At 59.4% G+C, this 24,624-nt stretch overlaps 2 protein-coding genes across 4 annotated transcripts; both read right to left on the bottom strand.

Annotated features, from left to right (window-relative positions):
• Positions 1-1,804: 1,804 nt before the first annotated feature.
• CRIP1 (cysteine rich protein 1) lies at positions 1,805-4,933 on the bottom strand. The gene is made up of 5 exons (XM_042873709.1): positions 4,813-4,933; positions 2,658-2,752; positions 2,512-2,569; positions 2,347-2,394; positions 1,805-2,138 (listed from the first exon to the last, which is right to left on the bottom strand). The coding sequence occupies exons 1-4, from the start codon at positions 4,850-4,852 to the stop codon at positions 2,354-2,356; spliced, it is 234 nt and encodes a 77-aa protein (XP_042729643.1). The 5' UTR covers positions 4,853-4,933; the 3' UTR covers positions 1,805-2,138; positions 2,347-2,353.
• Positions 4,934-10,712: 5,779 nt separating this feature from the next.
• Positions 10,713-23,898, bottom strand: CRIP2 (cysteine rich protein 2). 3 transcript variants are annotated; one of them, XM_042873706.1, is made up of 8 exons: positions 23,745-23,898; positions 13,819-13,913; positions 12,601-12,658; positions 12,080-12,220; positions 11,930-11,998; positions 11,640-11,734; positions 11,436-11,493; positions 10,713-11,356 (listed from the first exon to the last, which is right to left on the bottom strand). In XM_042873706.1, the coding sequence occupies exons 1-8, from the start codon at positions 23,881-23,883 to the stop codon at positions 11,289-11,291; spliced, it is 723 nt and encodes a 240-aa protein (XP_042729640.1). In that variant the 5' UTR covers positions 23,884-23,898; the 3' UTR covers positions 10,713-11,288. The 3 variants fall into 3 exon arrangements, with proteins under 3 accessions (XP_042729640.1, XP_042729642.1, XP_042729641.1); XM_042873708.1 differs by having other exon boundaries at positions 23,799-23,898; XM_042873707.1 differs by lacking the exon at positions 23,745-23,898 and adding an exon at positions 19,521-19,651.
• Positions 23,899-24,624: the final 726 nt, after the last annotated feature.

Raw genomic sequence — 24,624 nt, 5'->3', positions numbered from 1 at the left:
GCTACCCCTTGGGGACCAGCCGAACCGAGGGCCCCTCACTCTCTTTCAGTCCCCCTCTCCTTTTTTCTTCTGTGCAGGAAACCACAAAGCATAGAGTGAAACCGCAGCAGTTCAGTTTCTGAGCCCATCCTGTTTCCTATCCTTTGCTAAAACCTCTTCTGCTTCCCTAGCCCACACTTTCGGGCTCGCCCACATGAACTGCCAGAGAAACGGGTGATGTTGTTTGTTTTCTTTGTCACTGAAGAAGTGTTTATAGCAACCAACGCTCAACAATCCACAAGCACCATTGATCTCAGCCACAGCTTCCGTAATAATGTCAGAGGAAGTGCTGCCCCGTCCTCTGGGTCAGCAACTGTGATGCCTCACGTCACCAACATGGGGGTTCAGACTTTGCTGGAGATCACCTCATGCCCAGATTGGTACCCCGGGGCTGCCCTGACCTATGATGGCAGTGTCACCCCTCAGCTGCTCCCCCATAAAGCCAGGAATTCAACTCAGCATCCTGCTCCCCCTTCCTGGCACAAGCTTGTGTCTGCTGGCAACCCACCTCCCGCTGCACGTCTGGCTTCCCTTCCAAACACCATGCAGCTGTTTCTTCCTCTCCAAAGAACGAGGTGAATGTAAAATCAATTACCATGTATTTTCTTTGACCAAAGTTCCTTCCAGATGTGACCTGAGCCTGAACTGCCCAAGCTCACAGCACTGAACTGGGTTCTGCCCAGTGCCAGCAGTAAGCTGGGAGAGCTGTATGCCCAGCAAGTCCAGGGCTACTTGTCTCTGTGAGAGCATGGACACAGAGACAGGGCAGCCAGAGGGAGCTTTTTTGCAGCAGGAACTATTATCTTAAGGCTCATCTCTGGAGCCTGCTCAAGATATCCCAGCCCCTTTTGTTCCCATGTCTCTACAGGTGCTGGGAGCTGTCCCAGCCACCTCAGTGCCGTGGCAAGGGGGGAGTGGGAAAAGCAACAGGTAAGAAGGCACCAGGAGACTGAATAAGGCCCCATCCAGCACAGGCAGCCCGTTATGCATCATTCAGGAGCTCTGTGCAGGCGAGCAGCTCTCCTTCAGTACAACTACACTCACAGGGGAAGAGGATGTGGGGCTGGGGAAAGACTTCTGACACATACATAGAAAGTTTTAAGATGTTTATCAGATGGAACTGTTTCTATCAGCAAAGATTTTGGTACCAGGCATGTACCTCTGATCTTGCAGGGTTCGGCCAGATCCTAGTAATGCTAGCGTAACAGAAAATACTGCAGTTTCTAAAGAAATGCATGTGTAAAGCACGGAAAAAAATAGCTGCATGTGGTGTGAAGCATATCAGAACATGTAAATGGGGTGGTTCGTGTTAGGGAAACCACTACTGAAACAGCCAACACCTCTTGCATCTGTCAGTACTGCTCTTCCTTCAGGGAAGAGGCTGGAAAAAAAAGAGGCTGAAACGGAGAGCAAGGGGCTCAGAGCCAGCTCCTGCTCAGTAATACCGCACCTTCACTCTCACCAATGGCAGGGCCTCACCCTGCCCTGCTGCTAACCCCTGCCTGACGCAGCCTTTCTGTATGACTGGCTAGAGAGGAGGCAGCAAATAACTGTTTTCTTGGCACATCCTGCACTGCCTTGCAGCAGGAGCCTGCCCAGCCCCATGGAGCTCCAAGCCTGGCTCCCAGCCACGTACTGGATCTGGGAATACCGGAGGCTCTAGGGACAGTGTTCCAGACCTCATCCCACAATTCTGCCCTTGTTGGGTCCTTTGTCAGCAAGTCCCTTGAATCCCTGGTATAAAAAAAAAAATAAGGCCATGACATGGAGTAAGCAATGGTTGTTCGGGGTTTATTAAAGATTGGGAATACAAGGATGGGCCCTACTGCAGAGCCAGGTGACAGAAGCAGGGCTGGGTTTGGCTGGCCAGGTGTGGTCTTCTCTCCAGGCAGCCCTCAGCGACTGAATTTCCTATGGAGCAGCATCCAACCTCCCACCCTGCAGCTCCTTCTGGAGCGGAGCCCCTCTCCGCCCCATCCTGGGTTACTTATTGCTTTAACGTGCTATTTGATTACAGAGTGATGAGGGACGAGAAGGCATGTCTGTTGCAGTGGATTTGTGCTGTCTTCGGGCTGCAAAGGGAGATCTGTCAATCAGACCTGAAGAGGGATGGAAGAGAAGGACATCCTCAGTACAGCAGTGCATTGGGACAGACTCCATCTCTGCCGACAAGCCTCAAAGTAAGGCACCCACTGCTGGAGCCAAGCAGTGGCAAAGGCTGCTGGGGCTGGCAGAAGGGAGCTGGCACCCAGCAGTACGATCTTGAGCACGGATGTGAACAGATGAGCACTGAGGGGAAGCACCAACCTGAACTCTACTTGAATGTGTGGCTCTCGGCTCCTCCCCGGCCAAACCCTGAAAGAAATTGGAGCAGGATCAGCAGTGCTGCAGGATGCACTGCTGTGGAGAGTCAGGGGCTAAGATCCCTGACTCCCTTCCCCCTCCCAAGCCCCCAGCCCCAATTTACCCTACCTTTAGGTCCAAATAAGGCAGCATAGCAGGGGTGGTTGCAGTAGGGCTTGCCATCATGCTGCAGGAAGAGAGGAGAGTATCAGTCCCTGCGCCCTGCTGGCTGCACCCACCCTGCTCTGTGGGTGCTTCCCAGGCACCAGACCTACCTCTGCGTGCCCCCCGGATGTCAGGGTCTTATTACACTTCTCACATCGCAGGCAGGGCCGGTGCCAGTCCTTCCCCAGAGAAGTCACCTTCTCAGCTGCCATGGAAAGAGATGGGTTAGCCAAGGCTCTGACCAAGCACAAGTTGTTTGAGGCAGGCTGGCCCCTGCTGCCAGCGCTAGGGAGGATGAAAGATTTGGGGCTACTTTCCCAGTCTTCTTGCCCAGAGCAGAAGTCCTGCAAGTGCCAAACCCAAGCCTGCACACACAGGACCCCAAACCCAAACCTGGGGCACAACACTGCCAAGGGTGCTTACCCTGAACATGGTGGCTGCCCCATTTGAGGACAGACCACTTTCACCAGTCTGACAGAGAAGATTTGGGCATCTCTCCCTTCCAACATCAGCCTGCATGGGGATGATTTTCTCCAGGCCAAACAGAGCTCCTCTACCCAAACTCCCCTATGGTTGATGGGGTAAAGGTGGTGGTGGACAGGTATCAGACAGGGGGTGCAGCAAAGCCACCACTGCACCCTCCCTATCACCAGCTGCAGCGACAGCACTGATTTGGTGCCATTGCTAACCACAGCAGGGCCAGAGCCAGGCCAGGGCTTGGGGAACAGCACGCTGCTGGCTTGGGCCAGGACATGTTTGTGGAGAGGGGAAAAAGCAATGTGGCTTCTAATTGCAGCCCAGCAGGGGAGGAGGTTGTTTCTGCAGTATTTTCTGTAGACGTATGTGCTCTTGCTATTGGCAGTTGCACCCCTGGGGATTTATTAAGTGATAAAGCAGAGCTTTCTACAGGAACCCAGCCACAGCCAGCTCCAAGCATTCATCCCTGTCTGCAAAAGGCAGTCAAGGAAAGGGTTTCTTTGGGATCCATATCTGCCCACAGCAGCTTATGCAAGGAGCCAGCCAGCAGCTGCAGAGGTGGAAGAAGGGGCAGCGCCCAATGGCACGAGGCAGCCCCGTGCAGCACAAAGAGCCTCCTGTGTCCTGCCTGGGTGCCAACTGGGTGCAAGAGGAGCCCTTGCTCTTTGCAGACTCAGTTTGTCCCAAAGCAGCCCAAGGCACACCCAAGGAAGGACCCAGGGAACTCTGGAGCAGGGGTTGTTCTGCCTCCTCTCCCAGCACTCCCTATCTCCATGCAATGAGCTTATGGCTCCAGCCACTTCTGAAGCCTCCTCTGCACTAACTGTGCCAATTTCATAAGAGCAAGCTGATAAGAGCAGGGCCCAACCCCTCCTTGGTCGAATGGTCCCTGCACTGCCACGGCCACACCTGCAGGCACAGCAATCTCATGTGAGCCGACCTCACTTCTTGGCTGCAGGCATGGGCTCAGCCAAAGCCGTGTCCCAGCTGTAGGGCCAGAGTCACCCCAGCGCTGCCCTGAGATGGGCATCACCAGCAGATGGATTTGTTTGACACAGAGAACAGCTATGGGGAAACCTTTATCCCTGACCCTTCAACCTCATGTTTCAGCATGAGATTTCTCCAGCAGAAGTGGAAGCTGCGGCGCACCCACAGGCAGAGCAGAAATAAGGCAGAGTGCAAAAGTCGTGGTACTCAGGTCACTGATCTCAAGGAAATTAAGTACAGAGATGCACACACACTGCTCTCAGCAATCCACAGCAAACTCAAATGGGGAAACGAGGAGGTTTGGCCGCTGCAACCTGGCTGCTTCAGCTCAAATCTTGAGTGAAACAACAGGACAACAGCACCCGAAGGAGCAGAACATGGCGCTTCAGCCCCAGTTTGGAGGCAGCGCACTCACGCCAAGCCCCGCAGCACGCAGAAACCCAACAGGTTCAAAACAGCTCAGCCACCTTCCCGCTGCACAAAGCCACAGAGACCATCACGGTGCTCACCAAGGGCACAGTCATGCACCCTGAGCCCCTTGCAGCCCACCTTGCAAGGTTGGGTAGGGCTGGTAGGGCTGCGGGGAGAGAGCAGGGCTCAAGCACTGTGCTGAGCTACCCTGGGCAGGCTAGGGGTACCCCGCAGCCCCTCACTTCTGGTGGATTTAGGGGGCCATCCAAGGCATGCCGGGGAGACACAGCACAGGGGCGCACAGCGGTGGGACACCTCTAGAGCCTGCAGCACCCAGGACAGGCAGGTAGCAGGAGCCGGTGGGGGGACGGGGGAGAAGGAATCCCTTACCGAAGTAGACCTCCTTCTGGCAGCGGGGACACTTGGGCATGGTGTCAGCTCGGCTCGGCTCCGTTCGTCGTTCGCACGGGCTGTGGGATGCTCGGCTCCGGCCCCGCAGGAGTCATTGCTCGGGGGCTCCTCCCCGCCCCGCCCAGATGTGCGGCCCCGCCCGCAGCTGGAGTCACCTCCGGGTGCTGCCAGCCTGGGCTCGGCACCCCTTACATCCTGCTCTCTTTGCATCCTGCACCCCTCGAATGCCACAGCCCTACACTGCTTGCCCCCCTGCACTCCCACCAGCTGAACTTCTTGAAGTCCATTTCATTCTTTACACTTCCGCACCCCTTGCACACAGCACTCTTTGCATCTTGCACCTCTTGCTTCCTGCACGCTTTGCATCCTGCACTCCTTGTGCCCTCCAACCCATGCTTTCGTTATCCCTACACCACCTGTGCCCCTTGCACCCCCTGCACTCCCACCTCTGCACTTCTTGCAGTTTCTTTCCCTTTTTACACCCCTTGCATACTGCTCTCTTTGCATCTTGCACCTCTTGCTTCCTGCACACTTTGCATCCTGCACTTATCTGCATCTTGCACCCCTTCTGCCCTACTCCCTTAGCACCCCACACTTCTTGCACTCCCACCACCAGCACTTCTTGCAACTCCTACATTCTTTGCATCCTGCACCCCTCTATGCCCTCACCCCCAGCCAGCTCCTTGCTGGCTCTTGCCCACCCCAGTGCTGCAGAAGAGCCCAGGAGCCCTGCAGCAGGGCTGGAGACATGATTGGCATCATCAATTAACCACACCCAATCAGACCACACCTGGGTGCTGACACAGCTGACAGACCTGCATCATTCCTCCAGTGCAAAAGTGCACCTTGGAGCCATGCATGCTGCCTGTGGGTAGCCTTGGGGAGGAGGTGGGGGGCTGGATCCTTCTTGCAGGGCCTCAGGAATGGCGTGGGCACAGTACACAGGGCCTGCCCATCTGAGGCTGACTGTTGTCATTTTATTAACAGCGAGGACTTGTTGTTCCTTTGTGTTTGGCTGTGAAGGAAATGAGGAGCCTATCCAAAGGTCTGTTTTGCATGAAACAATCCTCCCCAGGGCATGTCGCTGTGCTGGGAAGGTCGAGAGGTCCTGTGAAAGGCAGCACCAGGACCCAGCACCCGAACCTGGGGCACTCCTCGTCCCACAGGACCAGGCCCCCACCCATGGGTGCAGGCTGTGAGCCCACCGCCTGCTGGCACCAGCCTTGGTCCTGCGGGGAGGGAACTCACAGGCCAGCCATGAGTCATGCAAGGCCTGCGAGGCTGCAGCCTCCACCCCGTCTCCTGTCTCCTCCGTCCTTTCCGCTGGAGCTGCGGCCCTGAGGCAGCACATATGTGTACTCATCACGTTTTGGATGTGCCACGTCCCGAGTCCTGAGCTCAGATGGCACACGGGGCACGTCCCCTCTCTCTGGCAGCCCTGCTTCCCTCCCAGTCTGCTCTGAGGCCCTGCCAACCAGGACAGCCGGCCCCAGCTGTCTCCCTTTTAAGGCTGTTTTGGTGCCAGCAGGCAGCTCTTCTCAGCCCCGGCCCCTGTTCCCCATGGACCACACAGTGCCTGGCCCCTCTCCTGCAGTAGGAGCCTCCCAGCCCAGCCAGGCAGACCGCGTCCCCATGGCATTGCATGCTGGCAGGGCCAGACAGAGCATGGGGATCTCAGCCCCCCCGTGCCCTTGTCCGAGGCCGTTTGGGCAGCAGAGTGGGCACAAGGCCGCGGGGGGGGTGACACAGCCGGCGCCGAGGAGCCGGGCGCTGCTCATTGCCAACCATGCTGAGCAGGGCTCCGTGCCACACGGGCCCCTGCTGATGATGTGGTACCACTGGGGTGAGCTCAGGGTACCCACGGCACTGCTGACTAGGGGGAGTCTGGCAGCACCGTACAGATGTGCTGGATGTGGCCTTTCCTTCGTTGTACAGGGAGTAGTTTCACTGACACTCCCAATGCCAAGGTGTGGAACCCCTCAGCAGGAAGATACACCGCATCTTGCCAGCCTGCAGCCCCCCAGCCACAGCACTGGGTGAGTTGGACACCGCTTCTCCACCAGAGGAACAACACAGACACCAGCTGCAAACAGCCTCCTCAGCAAAGCCACTGTTATCTTATCTGCAGACCTTGTTCCAGCTAATTTAACCATCAGCATGGCACGCCCCGGCTGCCTGTGTCCTCTGATACCAATCTGGGGGTGGAGGCTCCATCCTGATGCATCAGGCGCCGCCGTTCCTGAGCAGCATGGCAACACCCTCACAGCAACCCGGGTGGCCAACTGTTGTTTGGGGTGATGCACTGGCAGGCAGTGCTGTCGCTGCCCCATCCCTGAGCACGTGCCTCCAGCAGGGCTGTGGCCTCAGTGTGTGTGCACAAAGGAAAGATGAAACAGTGATGACAAGATCAGCCAGGTCCCCTGTGCCATGCCATGCCACCAAGCTACCCTTGCCACCTGCTTCCATGAGCGTCCTTGTATTCGTGCCATTCAAACATGCCCCACGTGGAGTGACCACAGCCTTGCTCACACTTTCCTCTTTTGCAGAGCTGCCGATGCCTCCTCCAACTTCTTCCCCAACCACGGATCCTCCCAAGCAGCTCTGGGTTCCCTCCCCAAGGAAAATGTGATTCAGCAAACCCCAGGAATGTCCGAAGCATGTTGCTGTTGTGGGGCTGGTGGGAGATTAGGAGATGTAGACATTTTCCAAGTGTTTTCCAACTGCAGCTTCTGCAGAATTCCCCTCCCTGGCCATATTTCAGCCTGCACTTATGCAAGTCACGGGCTCGCTCAGCTGAGACAACTCATTGTAAAATATGTCCTACCCAGCCCAATATGTAACTCATTTGACAAGAAAATTACAGGGTGGATTAGAAAGCCCAGAGAGGCCAGGAGAGGCTGCCAGCTGTGGGATCCCAGGGAGAGGCTGGAGAGATGCTGGAGTGATGTCAGAGATGGGGTGCCGGGGGCTGCGTGCCCCTGCCTGGCTCCATGTGTGGCAAATCCCATTAGGGCAGCACGTGGGAGCAGAGTACCGAGCGGGCTGTCAAACCCAATTAAACCCTAAGGGGAAATTCTGGGGTATGTCTTCATAAAGCTGAAAGGAGGCTGAGGGCTGGGAGGAACCGGGAGCAATGCTGCATGGTGGGCAGGGATGAGCACTCACACTGCCAGGCCAGACTAACCCTGCTTTACACATGTGCTGGAGGGTGCCTGGCTGCCCGCACAGTGCCACCCTTGGCACTCGGCTGGGATTTCCAGACGTGGGACAGGAGAACCTCTCCAAGTCCCAGCTACATGGAAAACGTCCTGAAATTCCATCCAGGCACAGCTTCCCACTTCTCCCCACGCAGAGTCTGGCCAAAAATCTCCATTACCATCTGCTCTTTCCTGCTAGTTTTCCATTAGCAGCAGCCCCAGGAAATCTCCTGGCTGAAGCCCTTTGTGGGCTGTGTTGGTGCATTTTCCTGGCACCATTTCTCTAGCAGTGGTTGTACCCACCTGGGCTGGCTGAAGATGTGATGCCCGCTGCTTTGGGAAGGTATCCCAGGGTTGGGGGTGCTGAGACCACAGGGCCACCTCCCCACCCCTCCCAGCCCTGCCACGGGATTGGCCGTGCCACCTGCCCTGCGCTGGCTCCAGGCTGCTGATGCTGTACATTTTATTCCCAGTTAAAAATTCACTTTGTCAAGGTGAGAAGGGGAACAGGGAGCAGGTGGGTCTCTGGGTCTCTTCCTTCTCCAAAGGGAATTGGGACACTTGGGTCAGTCGAGTCCCCCCAGGCACGTGGCTGAGCCCAGGACTCCAGCAGCCCTCGGAACAGCTCTGCTGCTGCACCCCACTTCCTGCAGTGACCTTCTGCTTTGCAGCCCAAGGTGGGAAAAGGGGTCATGGAGCACCAACAAGACCATGGAGTAATAGTAATAGGGCAGGGGCATCCTGGGCTATCCCTGCTGCCTCTTGCAGGGAACTCCCTGCTTTATGGCCCTCAGGTATTTGCTCTCTGCAGCGGGGCTGTATGTGTGCTAAGGGAAACCTCTGCCCTCTGCAGTGGTGGCACAGGGAGGGAGAGGGACGGCCACATGCTGTGAGGCTGTATCCTTGTTTTAGATGGAGCTGCTTAGCTCCTCCTTACTGAAAACAGGGCAGGAGCAACTCAGGGAGATCCCAGGACAGGGCAAGAGAAGGAATGCAGCCATGGGTCACACACCCATCCAGCCCCATCAGCAGCATGCACAACTTCATCCTATCAGCACAGCTATTCCCAGATCCAACCCACATCCAGTTCCCAGACACCCCAGAAGTCCCCAGGGTTGCTCCCTGGATGCTCACACTGTTGGGAGCCCATCGGTGATGGATTTACAGCCCTAATCCTCCACTGCACAGACGCACACCATCCTGCCTCCATCCCTGCCCTCTCTCTTGCACTCTATCCAGGATTTAACCCTTCTCTTTGACACCCAGGGATCACTGAAAGCCCAGCCCAGCCAGCCAGAGCTGCAGCATTGCCTTTGGGAAGCACCAGAGCTTGTTCCTGGCCCCATAGAAGCAAGCTGTGCTCGCTGGGCCGCTCTTAATACCCCTCTTAAATCACATCTTCCAGCACTTCATCCCTTTTGGGGATGCCTTCCTGTTTTCAAGTTCCCAGCAAATGCTTTAAATCTGTCCTGCCTTTCTGCCCAGCCACACAGCACCAGCTGCATGCAGGCTCCAGGCACCTCCCCACATTTTGGGTTCCCCTTCCAACTGTGACCTTTTCACCCCTCTCCTGCAGGCAACCTGTATCTGCTCTGGGCTCTGTTTCCCCCCAGTCCCAGAGAACATGTTTGTAACCACAGCTCTCGCCAACTTTCTCATCCCACCAGCAAGCCCTAGCTGAAAGAAATAATAAAATTCTTGATGCCCCCTTGGGGAAAGATGTTTTCCAGGCCCCTTTTGGCAGGAAGGGGGCATTTTCAGCTCACATAGGTCTCCCAAAAATAAGTACAAAAACACAGCGAGGATCAAAGGCTGAGTTGCCTTCCCACTCAAAGCACTGCTCTGCTGCACCAGCACTGCCCTGAGCCCTTGGGCATGGGCTAGGCTGTGCAGGACTCCAGAACTTACCCTGGTACCACCTGCAGTGCCCACTGCCCCTCACCATGACCCCAGACTGCAGGGCTGCACGGAGACAAGATGCTGCCTGCCTGCAGCAGCCTTCCCAGCACCCACTGGAGCAGAGCTGAAGTCTGGCAGTCTTTAGTTTTTCCCCAGCAAAACTCTCATGGGGAGAAAAAAAAATGTAAATAAAAAAAAAAAAAAAAGAAGGAAAAGAAGAACCAACCCCACCCAAAGCAAAATAAATGCCACGTTTGAGCCTGGCAGCGGTTTGCACCATGCTGTGCTGTGCCATGCTCAGATCCCTCAGATCCCCCAGCCCTGACAAAAAGGTGGGCTCATTAAACTCATTAATGAATAAGGGTTTCAAGGAGAGCAGCAGAGCTTGGTACCAGCTTGCAGGTGTGACAGCAGCCATGAGCACTGTCATTTTCACCCTGCCGTGCTGCGGGGTCCAGGGCGTAACAGGGACCCTCATCCCGGCAGCGCTGCAGCACAGCACAATGCTGCTGCCCGTGGGGCCGGGCCCTCTGCTGTGGGTCGGGGAAGGAGCTCGGCGGGGTCAGGTCTCCATAGGAACGCCAGCAAACACAAACATACACATCCGCTTCCCGGGCGCAGGGACTGCTGCACCGTGCTGGGAAAGGGCTGCGACTGCCGCGCTGAGCCAACAGCATCCACTGCTTCTCCGTGCCTCACAACTTGGGGCTGCCCGTGCGTCCCACAAGGAAAAGACGGGGACAGAAGGTTCCCTGCCCGTCCCCGGAGCCCAGCACACAAAACCTCTCTCAAAACCTTTATTATCAGCAAATAACAAAAGTCCGGGGAGCGCACGGCCGGGTGGGTGGGCAGCGCAAGCAGCGTGCGCACATGGGAGGGGCGAGGGGTGTCCCCACAGCAGGGAGCACAATGACAACAGCTCATAAATAAACACCGCGACGGGAAACCTCGGGCTCGGGACCCAATGCGCTCTGCCCCCTGCCCCCGCCCCCTCCCCGGGCATGGGGAGCAGCTGGACCTCACATTGGAGTGAGTTGGGGGGCGGGGATGCGAGGGTGGGGATGCGGGAGCTGAGCCGCTGGGGGACCACGTGTCACTGGTGTCACAGCATCCCCTGAAGGTGCGGGATGTGTGGAACACTGGGACAGCAGTGACCATCCCAGCCAACCCGTCCTGGGGAGGGCAGAGCGCACAGGGGACGAGCAGAGACACCTTCTACCTTTGCCTTTAAACACTGAAGCTTATATTAGGGACTATGGCGTAGAACCCGGAGGTTCTATAAAGACAGCAGAGAGCACAGCTCCGTGGCCGAGGGCTGCTCCGGTACTTGTAGGTGCGGGAGGTGAGGGGGCCGCCTGCCTAGGGCTGGTTCTTCGCCTCAGGGTCTTTGTCGTAGATGTAGCTGCCCACGGCTCCGGTGTTGACGCCTGCAAGGAGGGACGTGCACAGCGGTGGTGATGGGAGTAGGACGGGCGTCCCCCCGCCCCCCGCATCCCCAGCACTCACCCTTGGGCCCGAAGAGGATCCCGTAGCAGGGCTTGTGGCAGTAGGGCTGCCCGTCGTGCTGAGAGGGGAGGAGAGACAGACGTGTCACCGTGTGGCACAGCGGGACTGTGCAGGGCGCTGCGCGGAGCCGCGCTGCCCCCTCGCGGTGGCACAGCCCGGCACGGCGCAGCACCGCGGTGCGGGGCCGGGGGCGGCCGCTCTTACCTCGGCGTGGCCCCCGGGGGTCAGCGTCTTGCTGCAGCGCTCGCAGCGTAGGCAGGGCCGGTGCCAGTCCTTCCCCAGCGAGGTCACCTTCTCGGCTGTAACGGGGACAAGAGGGTCCCCCCCCAAGTCACCGACACGTGGGGACATCGCCTCTTTGAATAAAACCCCATGGAGCCCCCGCCACCTGCGTGCCTCAGGGGTCCTGCCACCGAGTGCCACCACTGGGCACACACCCAGCGCCACCAAGTGCCACCACGGAGCACGGTGCCCAGCACCCACCACGGCCTTACCAAAGTAGACCCTCTTGCCGCAGCGCGGGCACATGTTGGGCTCCCCGGTGAAGGTAGTGACGCTGGAGGCTGTAAGACAAAGAGACATGAGTGTGGGACGCCTCATCCAGCCCCCAGCAGGATGCCCCGTGCCCCCTTCCCCCAACTCACCTTTGCTGGGTCCCTTGGGCGGAGCAGCATTCACTTTCCTCTCCTCCACCCTGGCTGGGTGCTCAATGGGCCCCGGTGCACTCTGCCCCTCAATCTGCGGCTTCTCATAGATGTACGACCCGGCACCACCAATGTTCACCCCTGCAGTGAGGCAAAGGCTGCAGCAGCCCAGGGGTCTCCATCCCCTCCCAGCCCCATCTCAGCTCCCCCATGCTCCTATCTCTGCAGGGCTTCCACTGTCCTTCAGCCCCAGCTTCCTCCCCACCCAGGCTTTATGTGTCTGGGACAGGGGAGCAACTCCACCTTCTGTTCAAATGGGAATTTGCTTCTTTAATTTATAGATAAATAAATAAATAAGAAAGAAAGAAAGAAAGAGACAGCTGCTGGGACTAACTTTCCCTCCAAAAGCTCCGCTACCCCTCTGCACACAGCAGCTGTGGGTTTGGGACCGGCTCAACTCATGGCAACCCAGCTCCTGGTGGGGATGAGAGAAACAGGGTACAGGCAGGGCCCAGACTTACCTTTGGGGCCAAAGAGCGTCGCATAGCAGGGCTTGTGGCAGAAGGGCTTCCCGTCATGCTGGGGAGAGAGGGCAGTTAGGTTGCTGGCAGCAAGCATGCTCATCATGGTCACCACCATCCCTATCCACATTCAGAGACAGTTTAGTGGCCATAATGGGCTGTTGGTCGGACTTGATGATCTTAGAGGTCTTTTCCAACATTAATGATTCTATGAGAGCACAGTGGCTGTGTCCCAAGTGTGCCCGGTGACCACTCTGGTCATGCTGCACCCATGCTGGGCACCCAGCACCCCAGGTAAGGCAGCACCTCCCTCCCAGCTGCATCCCAGCACATCCCCAGCCAGGCGAGGAGGGGCCTTCTGCTCTGCTTTGCCTCCACCCTTGTCACCATACCCCTTGCCTTGGCCGCAGATCAGAGCCCCGCTGCTATCAGCCCTGCTATCGGCCGGGGGCGATTATGGCAGGAAGGCACAGAGCAGGCGATAAGTGCTGCAGCACTTCTGTCCCACGGCCCAGCAGCCACCCACGGGAGGGGGCCCCGAGATAACACTGCTGCAGCCCCGGCTCCAGCAGCAGCTTCCCACAAAGGTGCCGGGAATCGAGTCCAAGAGAAAAGAAAGAGCACTTGTGCCTCCGCATCCTCGGCCCCGAGGTTCACAGGACACAATCAGCCAGGCCTTGGCTGCCGTCACCCCAGCAGAATTTGGCCTTATATGGAGAGGGAGAGAATTCTCCAGGCTTAACTCAGCCTCACTGCCCAGCTGCCCCGGCTGCTGCCAGCCACCCCTCAGCTGTGCCCTGCTAAGGAGCTGGTGACATGCTGGCACGAGAGGCCGTGCACTGCCTCAGGTGCAGGGGACGTGCAGTTGCTGTGGGGCTGAGCACCTGCTGAGCACCTGCTGTCAGCTCCATCGCACTCCCTGCAGTACAGCTGCAGGGCTCACTGGGTGCAGCATGGGGTACCGGCCCCAAACTGCATCCTGCCACGTCCCCATCCCTGGGGCATCAGACAGCACGTCGGCACAGCCCTCGCTTCTTCAGCTTCTCCAAATATTTACATTTTGGATGGATTTGGGGCTTCCTTAGCTCCATTAGGAGCTGTATGGGGAATGCATGCAGTTCCTCAAGGACGGGGTTGTCACCCTGCTCATGCCCAGCTGGGCTCAGCCCCCAGATCCCATGCTCCCACAACCCCATTCTGCTGCCCATTGGCCTTCACCTCAGCGTGCCCTCCTGGGGTCAGGGTCTTGTTGCAGCGCTCGCACTTCAAGCAGAACTTGTGCCAATCCTTGCCCAGGGAGGAGACCTTCTCAGCTGTGGAGAAATAAGAATGAATGAGTGCCCTGTGCCAACGTGGGCTGTGTTATCGTGGTGCCCACACCCCTATTCCCCTATCAGCTGCTCTGTTCCACACGATGTTCCTAGGGCCGCTCCAGCACCGTGCTCCTACTCCCCTTGTCTATTTTTACTCCCTGCATTGCCCCACACAGCCCTGCTTCCATTCAAATATTTAGAGTTGCCATGCCCACCCGGTCCGACAGCTCCTGCTCATTTTCATGCCTCAGCTGCCGTGCCTCTGGCTCAAACCAGGACACAGCCAGCCTCCGGTGTCACCAAGGCTGGGTTCAGCCCTGGAGAATAACCATCTGAGTTTGAGGGGCTGGGAGCAGGCATGGGGCACAGACAAGTGCGTGGGCACAGTGCACACTACGAGCCTGCGGGGCAACACGCTGCAGGCACCAGAAATGGCTTCAAAGGCTCCAGTTCCAGGAAGGTGAGCGCTCAGAGACCGGTTCCACAAATGCACCTCCTCTGGCTGTCCCCTCTGCACAGCCCCAGGGCTTCACTTACGTCCCCATCCACACGGTGCCGCCGTCCCTGCTTCTTACTGGGTCTTGTGGGCACTGGGACAACAGTGCCCAGTGATTCCCTTCCAGCTGGGGGGTCCCCAGCTCCAGGGGTGCACACAGCAGGCACAGCTGGAAAACGGCACCATCCCATGAAACCCACCATGCAACTAAATCATAAGGGCCAAATAAAATATTTAATGAGCAAATAAAAGCTCAGCCCTGCTGCACAAGAACAACCTTTCGCAGAGGAATGTTTCCCAGCCCCTTTCACCTCAGAAGGACTTCAGCAAATGTCACTGGACTGTGTTGGGTCAGAGTGGAGGCCGGGAGCTCCACAAGGGCAGGTCGAGCTCTGAGAGCTGTCCTCTTCCCATGGCAAATGGCTGTACTCAGGATACGCCACAGTGCTGAGATATGCCAACAACCCCATCACCACCCAACGCATCAGCCCTGGTGGGAAGCAGGTGGCTGTGAGCTACAGAGATGTAGGAGGATGGAACTGGTGTACCCACAGGGAAGCACAGACCCAGGGTTCAGTGTCAGCTGGGAGCACAGCTCAGCGAGACAGCTCTGCAGAGCAGGAGCCCTTTGTGCAACAGCAGTCCCCAGCTGGGTCAGCAGCTTCTCCCAGCAAGGGAAATTCACTGCAACTCTGCTTGGGCCATATGTGGGTCACGAGTGTGCACACAAAGGGACGTTCCAGCCCGGGGCTTTCTGGATGCTCTGCAACACGAGCCCAAGGTATCCCTGCGTGACCGCAGCTGGGATGTGGGGCTGCGCCGCGCCTGGTGGCAGAAAAATGCGCCGGTGATGTGAGGCTCAGTGTGCAAGACCAGTCTGCCAGACCGACCTGGGAACGGGGCAGCTTCCCCAGGGTGGGAAATGGAGCGTGAGCGGCTGAAAACTGAGCCAGAGGCTCGGGGCCGAGGGGCCGCTTGGCTGCATCCCGGCGGCTGCACAGCCGGGCCTGGGGCTGCGTCACCTCCGGCCGCCCCCGCCCCGCAGGGAGCAGCGGGAGGAAGCTCCCGGCGGATGTTTTGCAGCTATTGCTGGTTACTGCAGCTGCCACAGCCCCCGCCAGCCGAGATTCGCCCTCGCGACATCTCGGGCAGCTGTAAGACCCCGCCGCTTCCTAGAGCCTGCGGCCCCGGCAGGGGACGGGCAGGAGGGACGAGGTGGCCTCTGGGTGCCGTCCCGCTTCTGGGGACACCCTGGATCTGTCCCTCGCCCTCGGCTGGGAGCACGGAGCCGGGCACACGCAAACAAAGGGGACAGGGAACGGGGCCAGGCGCTCGGAGCGCGCTCCGCCGGTCGGCCGTCGGGCCGCATTGTTCGCCGCGAGCAAAGGAAGCCGCCCGCAGCCCGCCCGGCCCCTTCCCAGGGCGGCGGCCGTTTGTGCCGGCGCTGCCATCAATTACCGCGGGCAGCAGGCACCGGGTTGCCGTCACCGGGCCGCGGCCGCTCAGAGGTTGCATCAGCTCCAGCGGCGAGGGCTCCGACCGCACCCCGCTAAGGAGGGAACCCCCCCACCGCCACCCGGGCGGGCTGCGGGGTCAGGGCCGCCGCCTCCTCCCCGGAGCGAGCCCGCGGCCTTCGCTCCCATCTTCCCTTCCCTTTCCCTTCTCTCCCTCCTTCCCCAGCGGGAATTTGCAGCCCGCTTCCCCGGGGCACACCCCGCACCGCAGCCACGATAGTAGCGGGGCCGCCCCGCCCGCCGAGCCCGCAGCCAGGCGCCGTGCCCGGGCGGGGCCGCCGGCGTAGGCGAGAGGAGCCGAGCGCGTCTTCGTGGGACGGGAGCCCTCCTCCTCGCCCCGCTGTTCCCGCGGCCCCTGACAGCAGCGCCGCTCCTCCAGCCGCGCGCACCGGTGCAGCGCAGCCTCGAGCAAATTCCCTCTCCGTTTTCCATGGGGCTGCTGCACTTCATCAAGCCACGTGCGCGCCGGACGTGCCGCACGGGGACGGCTGTGCTGGGAGAGGTCCCGCAGCGCTCCCGTGGGCACGCTTCCCGGCTCGCTCGGGATAAAGAAGCAGGCATCCCCGGACAACCTCAGTGGAGCTCCCAGGAATGCTCTTACTGCTCCCTTCTCGTCTGGCTGCTCTCTGCCAGCCTCCCTCTCTCCTTCCTGCTGCTCCAGGCCCCGTGCTGCCACAAAACAGCACATGGAAATCAGAGTGCACGGGGTGAGCTCGGCAGCCCTCCCTGACCCAGCACACGGAGCAGGGCAGGCACACAGCCTCTCCCTGGCCGGGAGCACCGTGTTCCTCTGAGCTGATACAAATCTCTGACGGGCAGCTCCAGGGGTATGAAAGCATTCCCCAGCCCGCATCAGCAGGGGGTTCCAAGTGGTGCTTGAGCAGCCAAGCCCGCACCAGTGTTCCCCAGCTCTGCTCTGCACAGGCAAAGCCAGGTGCTGCCATCCTCACTGTGGCAGAGATGCTTGGCACCTGTCTGTGTGCTGCAGCACCAGGGCTGCCCCACAGCGAGCCCTGAGCACCAGGACCCACGCCCAGCCCTCACCTCCTGCCCCTGGCAGCGGTGCCACCACAGCCCTATCGCAGCACACGCCCTGGCTGCTGGATTTTACCGTAATGCTACGGAGGCAGATTTTCCAGTACCTCTCACTGGGGTGTTCCTGCTCCACCTTTCCTGCCCTTTCCATCCCCCTCCTTGGCCCCGTCACCTCTCTCCATCCATAGGCCCTAATAGGGACAGCAAAGAAGGACAGAACATGAGGACCTCACACCCAGCCTCCATTCCCAGGGGTCAGGGCAACATGCACAGCACTGCGGGGCCTCCTGGGAGCCACAGTACTGTATGCATTGACCACGCACAGAGCGAGGGGCAGGGGCTGATACCTGCCCTCCCAAACACAACATCTCACAACTCACAGCAATCAGCAGCCTCCCACGGACACATTCTTCCCCCACACTATGCCCCACAAGGATCCGAGTGCCCTCTGTTAACGTTTTGCAGAGCCCACACACGCTCATTGAGAGGCTGCCCGGGGACACGGGGCAGTGGTTGCATAAGGAGAGAAGGCGACATGCTCAGAGCGGCCCTTTGTCAGCACTGCCCTGGGGATGGAACCCTGCACCCGCACTGGGCACTCACTGAGGTGAGCTGCTCCAACCCGAGGGCAGCAGTTACTGATTAATTGATCGCAGGGCGGCCTCTGCGGTTGGATTCCTGCAGGGCAGCCCTGCCTGCACGGGCTCAGCCTCCACAAGCCTCAACACCATGGTTGGAGCCCCTGTGAGCGAGGCGGGTTCAGCCCAGCGCCGTGCCCACGTGCTCGTAGCATCCGCAGGGCTTTGGGCTGCTCTGTGCTCGGGAAGCGCAGTACAGGAAAACAGGAAACTTCCCAAACCATCCTGCCAACCCCTGGGAAAAGGGGCCTGGAGGCAGAAAGGCTCAGCTGTGGCTGGCGGAACCCCACACTGTGGCACAGCAGATCCCATGGCACCGTGGCTCCCGGCAGCCCCATCCCTCAGGCACTCCCTGCCTCAACCACAGCCACCTGCCAGCACCGTGCTGCTGCTGCCCCGATGGAGGGGAGGTGGCGGCGTGCCCCGCTCCGCCTGGAAACTGCGCTTCCAAAACCATCTGACAAAAGAGCCAGAAGACTATTTTTATATTTCCCTGCGCTTTTTAAAGAAAAAAAAGCTCATTCTGCAGCTCAGGAAACGCCCACATCCTTCTGAGTACAGGGAGGAGTCTCTGGATTTTTCCAAGGAGCGCGGAGCAACAGGCGGGCTGGGCTGGAAATGAGTTTTCCATCGGTACCCGCTGCTGTTGGCTTCGGTTGGCCACGGGGCCAGGAATGGGACATGGGGGCATTTCCCATGCATGACCCGCAGCCCCACCAGCTCCTGCCTGTGGGTACCAGCACTGGCAAGCAGGGCGCTGGGGATCACCACCCGCATGCTGGGGCTGAGGGATGCCCCGGCGTGCCAAGCCCTGCCAGCACGTAACCCTGCTCCGTGCCCGGCTCTGTGCTGCTGGCTGCCTGGGAAGCAGCTCCTGGCCTCACACAGAGCGCTCACTTGCCTTCTGTGCATTAAATAAACCAAGCTGGGTTTATTCCATGGGAGCCTGGGCGGTTCCCAGAGGGGAAACCGAGGACGTCAGGAGCGCGCGCCGCAGCCTCTTCCAGCAACGGGAGAGGAGAAGTTTCCGGCCGGCTCCTGCTCCAGTTCCCCACGCTCCATCATAGGGTGGTGCCGCTGCCCCCTCCCTCCCGCAGGTCCCCATGTCCCTGCAGGAGACAGGAGAGCGGAACCAGCAGGGCACCGGCAGGAGCTGCCCGCCGCCCCCGGCACAATGCTGGAAGCAGGACGGTGGCATGTGCCCCATACAGCCTTGTGCGCTCAGGGCCTCCCGAGCCCCCCGCAGCCACGGGGGCTGGGGCTGCACCCCCTGCCCGCCCCCCTCCCCGGGACAATTTGACCCCGGGCCGTGCCCAGCAGCCGGCCAGCGGGCTATTCTCTGCTTAAAAAGGAAAAAGTTCACACGGGGAGAAATGTCTGAGGCCGAGCCGTTCCCACCGCCCCCCCACAAATAGGTTTATTTAAAGGAGGAAGAGAGCAAATTCCTATTTCTGTGTTTACTTGGAGATGGCCGGGAAGGAATGAAAGCTCCCGATGCCTCCACCGCGCGGGCACCTCCAGGCCTTCTGCTCCCAACGAGCGCACCGAGAACCGGTGGGGGGGGACACGAGGGGACCCTACAGCCAGATGACCCCGGGCCCGGGACTGAGCGCCCACCCGGGCGGAGCCGGCACCGAACCCTCTGACAAAGCACCACAGAAACCCGAACTACCGCCCGCCGGGAGGCGAAGCGCACACCTGGCTCTGCGTTACGGGAACGTTTCGGGTGCGCTCGCACCTGCCCCTCTGCTCCTCCCCACCGAGCCCCCCCTTCTCACGGTCTGTGCGACGGATCCCCCCTCCGGACAGCGGGACGCGGCCCCCACCCGTTGTACGGCACCGGGGCGGGCAGGGTAGGGCAGGGGGATGCGCTGCGCTGCGGGGACGCGCTGGGGGTGGAGAGGGGACCCGGGGACGCGCTCACCGAAATACACGGTCTTGTCGCACTTGGGGCACTTGGATGCCATGGCGGGAGAGCGGAGTGGAGCGGAGCAATGCCGTGCCGTGCCGTGCCGTGCTGTGCCGTGCTGTGCTCCCCGCTCCGCCCGGCCCCCGCCCATTACCCGTGGTGGGGGGGGTGCCGGGGCGGGGCTGCCCGCCGCGCGTCTGCCCGGTCCGGCCCGGCTCGGCCCCACAGCAGGTGCGTCCCCAGAGCTGTGGGTCCCTCCTGGAGACACTCGGAGCGGCCGCGGTGGGGCAGGGAGCGGGGATGGGGCTGCGGGTGCCGCTCCGGTCGCCCCTACTCGTGGGCACTGACAACGCCGCACAGCTCGGGCAGCGCCCAGCAGCCCCCCCTGCCCGCTCACAGCCCTGTGTTAATCTGCCCCTGCTGCTGATCCCCGTCCGGCGATCAGCCCTCAGCCTGCTGCCCCAGCTCTCCCAGCCCCGGCACCACCGGCCGCCCCATGGCACCGCTCCGGCCGGGCCAGGCAGCAGAGCAGGGGCTCTGGGCATTCTTAGGCGCATTTTTTCCGGATGGGATAACCGAGAATCCCAGCTGAGCAACCAGGACGACGGGTCTGATACGGAGACCTTGGCGGGGGACGAGGGCACAGATAATGCGATGGGGGCGGCGGGGTGTGGGAGGACGGCACGTCTTCCCCCCAGCCTGCGTAGCGAAGCAGCGCTGCCCGTTGCCCTGCGTGGTCCACGGGCCCGTGCCCCCCCCCGCGCGCATCCCTGCGCCATTTTGCTCGGTTGCCATGGAAACAGACATGTCAGAAATCCCTCCCGGCATAGAGAGATGCGCAGGGCCGTGCAGCGCTGCCGGGTGCCAGCTGTGCAGCAGGTGCACGGCACGGGGGATTCAGAGGACCCCCTGTGCCCTTGTGGGGCCGAGACCTCCGCCGCAGCATTACAGGGTCGCGCGTCTCCGGCCGAGCGTCGGTAAACAGGAAATCTGCTGGCGGTGAAACCCAAGCCATTGCATTATTCATCAGCCCGCAGCCTGGCCCCGCTCCTCAGCCATTGTCACATAATTCCTCCTTTCTCCGCTGTCAGCTGGCGCGCAGCCGCCGGCCCTCGGGTGCGGGGACCGAACCTCGGCGCCGTGCGGTGCGGGGACGGTGACAGCGGGTGTCTGCGGCGGCTGTACCCACAGGGCTGGAGGGCTGCTGGGGGCCAGGCTGCCCCGTCACTCTGCACCCAGCTGCTGTCACAACAACGGCTGGCTTTGTCACCAGCGGGTCCCCAGTGGGGCAGGTGGCAGCAGCACGGGAGCTGTGGCTGAGCCGTGCAGCTCTGCTATGCAGCCACTATGGCCACACAGGGATCAGCGGATCTCTGGTCTCTCCACAGCACAGGACCACTCTGGTCCCAAAGGAGATGAAGCGTCCCACACGTTACCCCAAAGCCCCTCCAGTTCCCATGAGACCCTGTGATCCTGGAAGGGCTGGTCACAGCCTGTGCCCATCTGCTGCCCACATCCCTCCATTACACTCAGCAGCATCAGCCTCAGCGGCCCCTGAGGCAGGAGCAGGAGGGCTGCTGCACCCACCTGACTGCGTGCCACAGCAGCCACAGGCACAGCCAGCACCGAGGGCTCTCCCACGCTGTGAGGCTGCTCATACACCCGGGCTGGGGGGAATTAAGGCAATCACCTAAAGGTGCGAATCCCCGCCTGCAAATGCGCTAAATCCCAAGCGGATATGCTCGCTCAGGAGCAAAGTGGCTTTGGCTTGCGCTCTCTTAATCTGCCCCAGCTTAGGTTCTGTGCTCCCACACCGAGCGTGGGGCTGTCCTGAGGCCTAGGGACAGTGGGACGGGTGACCTGGGTGGCACCTTCAGCGAGTAATGCCTTCCACATCACCAATCCGTGGGCTCCATCCCTTGGCTCCAGCTGTGCCTGGTTTCCATGGCAACGGGAGCTGCAGCTGCCTTCCTGCAGCCCAAGCTCAGGGATGCTGCTACCCAGGGTGCCCATACACAGAACTGAGAGCACAGAACTGTGTGTGCACTGGGATGGCAGCAGTGGCCGTTCCAGCCAGCACTGGGACTGAAGCAACCTAAGGGTCAGTTCTAAGGCATCCCCTGGCTGCAAGATTGCAGCTGGCTGTGGGGCAGGGCTCACCCGCACAGGATGCTGGAGGGAGGAGTAGAGCTGAGCAGGACTTGCCGCTGGGGCAGGTCAAGCAGAGAGCTTTGCAGGGATATTAAGGGAAAGCAAGGAATAAATATGGATAACTTCCCCCCAGCTGCCTTGCCTTTGGCTCACCCCTCTCCCCCTGCTCCGACTACCCCCGGCTCTTTCTTCCTCCTTCAGATGCAAATACCACAAAAACGTGGCTTCAGAGAGCGCTGGGCCAGGGCTGGAAGGCCTCCCCTCCCCCCGTGCCTTCTGCTCGTATTTGTCTCACATTTTCTGGCGTCTAGAATAACTGGATGGGTTACAGGACAGGAGACTGGAGGGAAAAATATTCATTAAAAAAAAAAAAAAAGGTAAAAGGTTATGGGGAAGAAAAAAAAAAAACAACTACTGCATGTTGGGTTCGCACAAAGGACAGTCAGCAGTGCGTGACCTCTCTCTCTCTCTTGTGCTAGGGCCTGCCTGCAGTGACGCAGGGATCTGTGCCCACCAAAGTGCCCATGCTGGATGAGCCCCATGCAGACCCAGGGCTCTCTTCGGGTTAGGGGTCCAAGGGGCACAGGGCCAGCGGGTGCTGGCTCTCATCAGGCAGCACATGCCAGCAGCAGGGCAGCACGTCACCGCCTCACCCCAGCCACCCACTCATTGCTTCTCTCCTTTAAAAGGCATCCTTGGCCCCTGCTATCACAGCAGATAGCACCTCATGGGTGTGATAAGCGGGGCTGCAGCCAACCCGTTTGTCCTTGCAAGCGGCGATGGATGTCCCCGTGTCCCCTTCCCATGGGCTGCAGCCACCCTCACTGCTGCCTCTGTCCTCGCCAACTCTGTGCTTTGTGGGGACAATTAAACAGCTGTACAAATGCTTGCAATAATGGCGAACGCTCCCAAGAATCACAGCAAGCTGCTTTCCTCAGCACAAACATCCCCTCAGCTCTGAGCTGCCAGCACTCGCAGGGCCCAGGCCGTTTGGCTGCAAGGCATTTCCCAAGCACCCTGCTGAAGGGCCAGGGGAACAAGCAGCCCATTGACACACCGCTCACATCCAGCAGAGGTTCCCAAGTGGCCAAGCATGGATGTGTTTGGCAGCAGAGCTCAGCCCTTGACAGGGCTGGCTGTGAGGAAGGGACCGGGATACAGCTCCACTGAGCTCCTGCAGAGCTGTCAGCCTGCAGAGAGCACTGGGTTCACAGCCCCAGCACAAACCAAATCACTGAGCCCAGTGCTGCAGTTCAGCCCCGTCCTGCCTTTGTCCCGAGCTGAAGAGTTGGGACGAGGCGCTGGCAGGGATCGCACTGGGCCCAGGCACTGAGGAGCCATCCTTGAAGCTCTGCCTGCTGCCAGAGCTGAATGGCACATTTCAACAGAGGCCGTCTGGAATTGGCTGACAAAAAACATTTCTGGGCACCACAAACCCGGCTCCACGGCCCCCATACACAGGCACACAAAAATGCCAAATATTTGTCCAGAGGAGCGCTGGCCGGCTGCCCTCGGCACACAGCGGGGACAGGGCGTCCTGCTGGGAAGGGGCTCTGGGTGCCTCAGCCTCCCCGTGCAGTGCTGCTCACTCCTTTCAGCTCTTGGGAAGCAGACCGAAGGCAGAGGGAAGCTGGGATGCGCTGCAAGGACCACACGTGCTCATGACGCGTCCATGCCCCAGAGGTGTGGATCGCAGCCGATCCCATCACTATTGTCTCTCCCAGGCTCTCGTAGGAGAAGGATTTGCTAAAAAGCACATTTAAAGAAGAAAACAAAAACAATCGGAGCAGTAAGGAGGCAGCTAGCGAGGCTGTCATGTCACAGCTTGCCTGCTTGCAACGTTCCCTCATTTCCAATCTAACACGCTGCCAACGCTCCTTTGAACTACAGCATGGTTATTAAGCCCATGCCCTCTGACAGCACAGAAAAAGCAGAAAACACGTTTGTGTTTTACACAAACCCTGTTTGTGTAATGGTTCCCGACCCCTCCTCCCTTCTCCACCGCAACCAAAACTCAGTGCAGCGTTCACTGCCGGCCTTCCTGTGACCCCACAGGGCTGCAACCCCCACTGCTGGGTGCTGACCCACCTTGACCGCTCACAGCTCCATCCCACACAACCCCACCAGCTGCACGCAGCTCACCGGCTTCCCAAGGTCTGGCTTGTGTAATGCTTGCTCGGAGGATCCAGAGCCTGGAGCAGAGCTGGCACGGGCTCCAAATTTCCATTTCAAAGGGAATTTCAGCGTGTATTTTGCTTTACAACGCCACAGTAGTGTCCCAGTTACAGTCCGCCTCCCACAGCAGGAATGCGAGTTTCAGAACCATTAGTTTTGGTCATACTTTTTGTTTCCACACCGTTTCAACAGCACTGTTAAGGAGAGTGTTCTGCTCTCACGGGACAGCAGCAAAAGCACAGCCAATGCCAAAATCCAGAGGGAAAAGCAAGGTGCCTTCCCTCCTGGCTCTGCAGCGTGGAGCAAATACACCTGGCCCTGCTGGGGGCTCCCCTCCTTCAGAACGTATTGTCTGCTTCCAGCTTAAGGCCTCATAAGGAGCTGGGAGCAAGGGCTGGGAACGAATCATCTGTATGTACCCACTTACCAGCCCTAGAGCAGGAAAAAAAAAAAAAAAAGAAAAATAAGATTAGAAGCATCAGCAGTGTATCAGCAAGTGAATGAGAATACCATTTTCAACATAAGAGGCTGATCAGGGAGACAACAGATGTCCTGAGAGAGGGGCAGCTCTCAGTGCCATGAAGTACGACCAAGTGTCATCAAGTATGAGCAAGTATGTCAGTACTGGGGCCTGCTGCTGCCCTTGCATTTCCTGAGACCTGGTATCTTCCTACCATTGCTAAAGGTATTTTCCAAACCCTCTTCCCACGCTGGTACAGATGTCAGACAGGAAAGCACAGGGAGCAAAGTCTCCTCCAACCTGTTGAAAACTGGCATCCATGTTTAAGGACAC

This window comes from Lagopus leucura, unplaced genomic scaffold, assembly GCF_019238085.1.
Source record: "Lagopus leucura isolate 7727_CA_CO unplaced genomic scaffold, USGS_WTPT01 Super-Scaffold_100009, whole genome shotgun sequence".
Classification (NCBI taxonomy): Eukaryota; Metazoa; Chordata; class Aves; order Galliformes; family Phasianidae; genus Lagopus; species Lagopus leucura.
The sequence above is the reverse complement of the archived record's forward strand: the minus strand, read 5'-3'. Positions and strand labels throughout refer to the sequence as shown.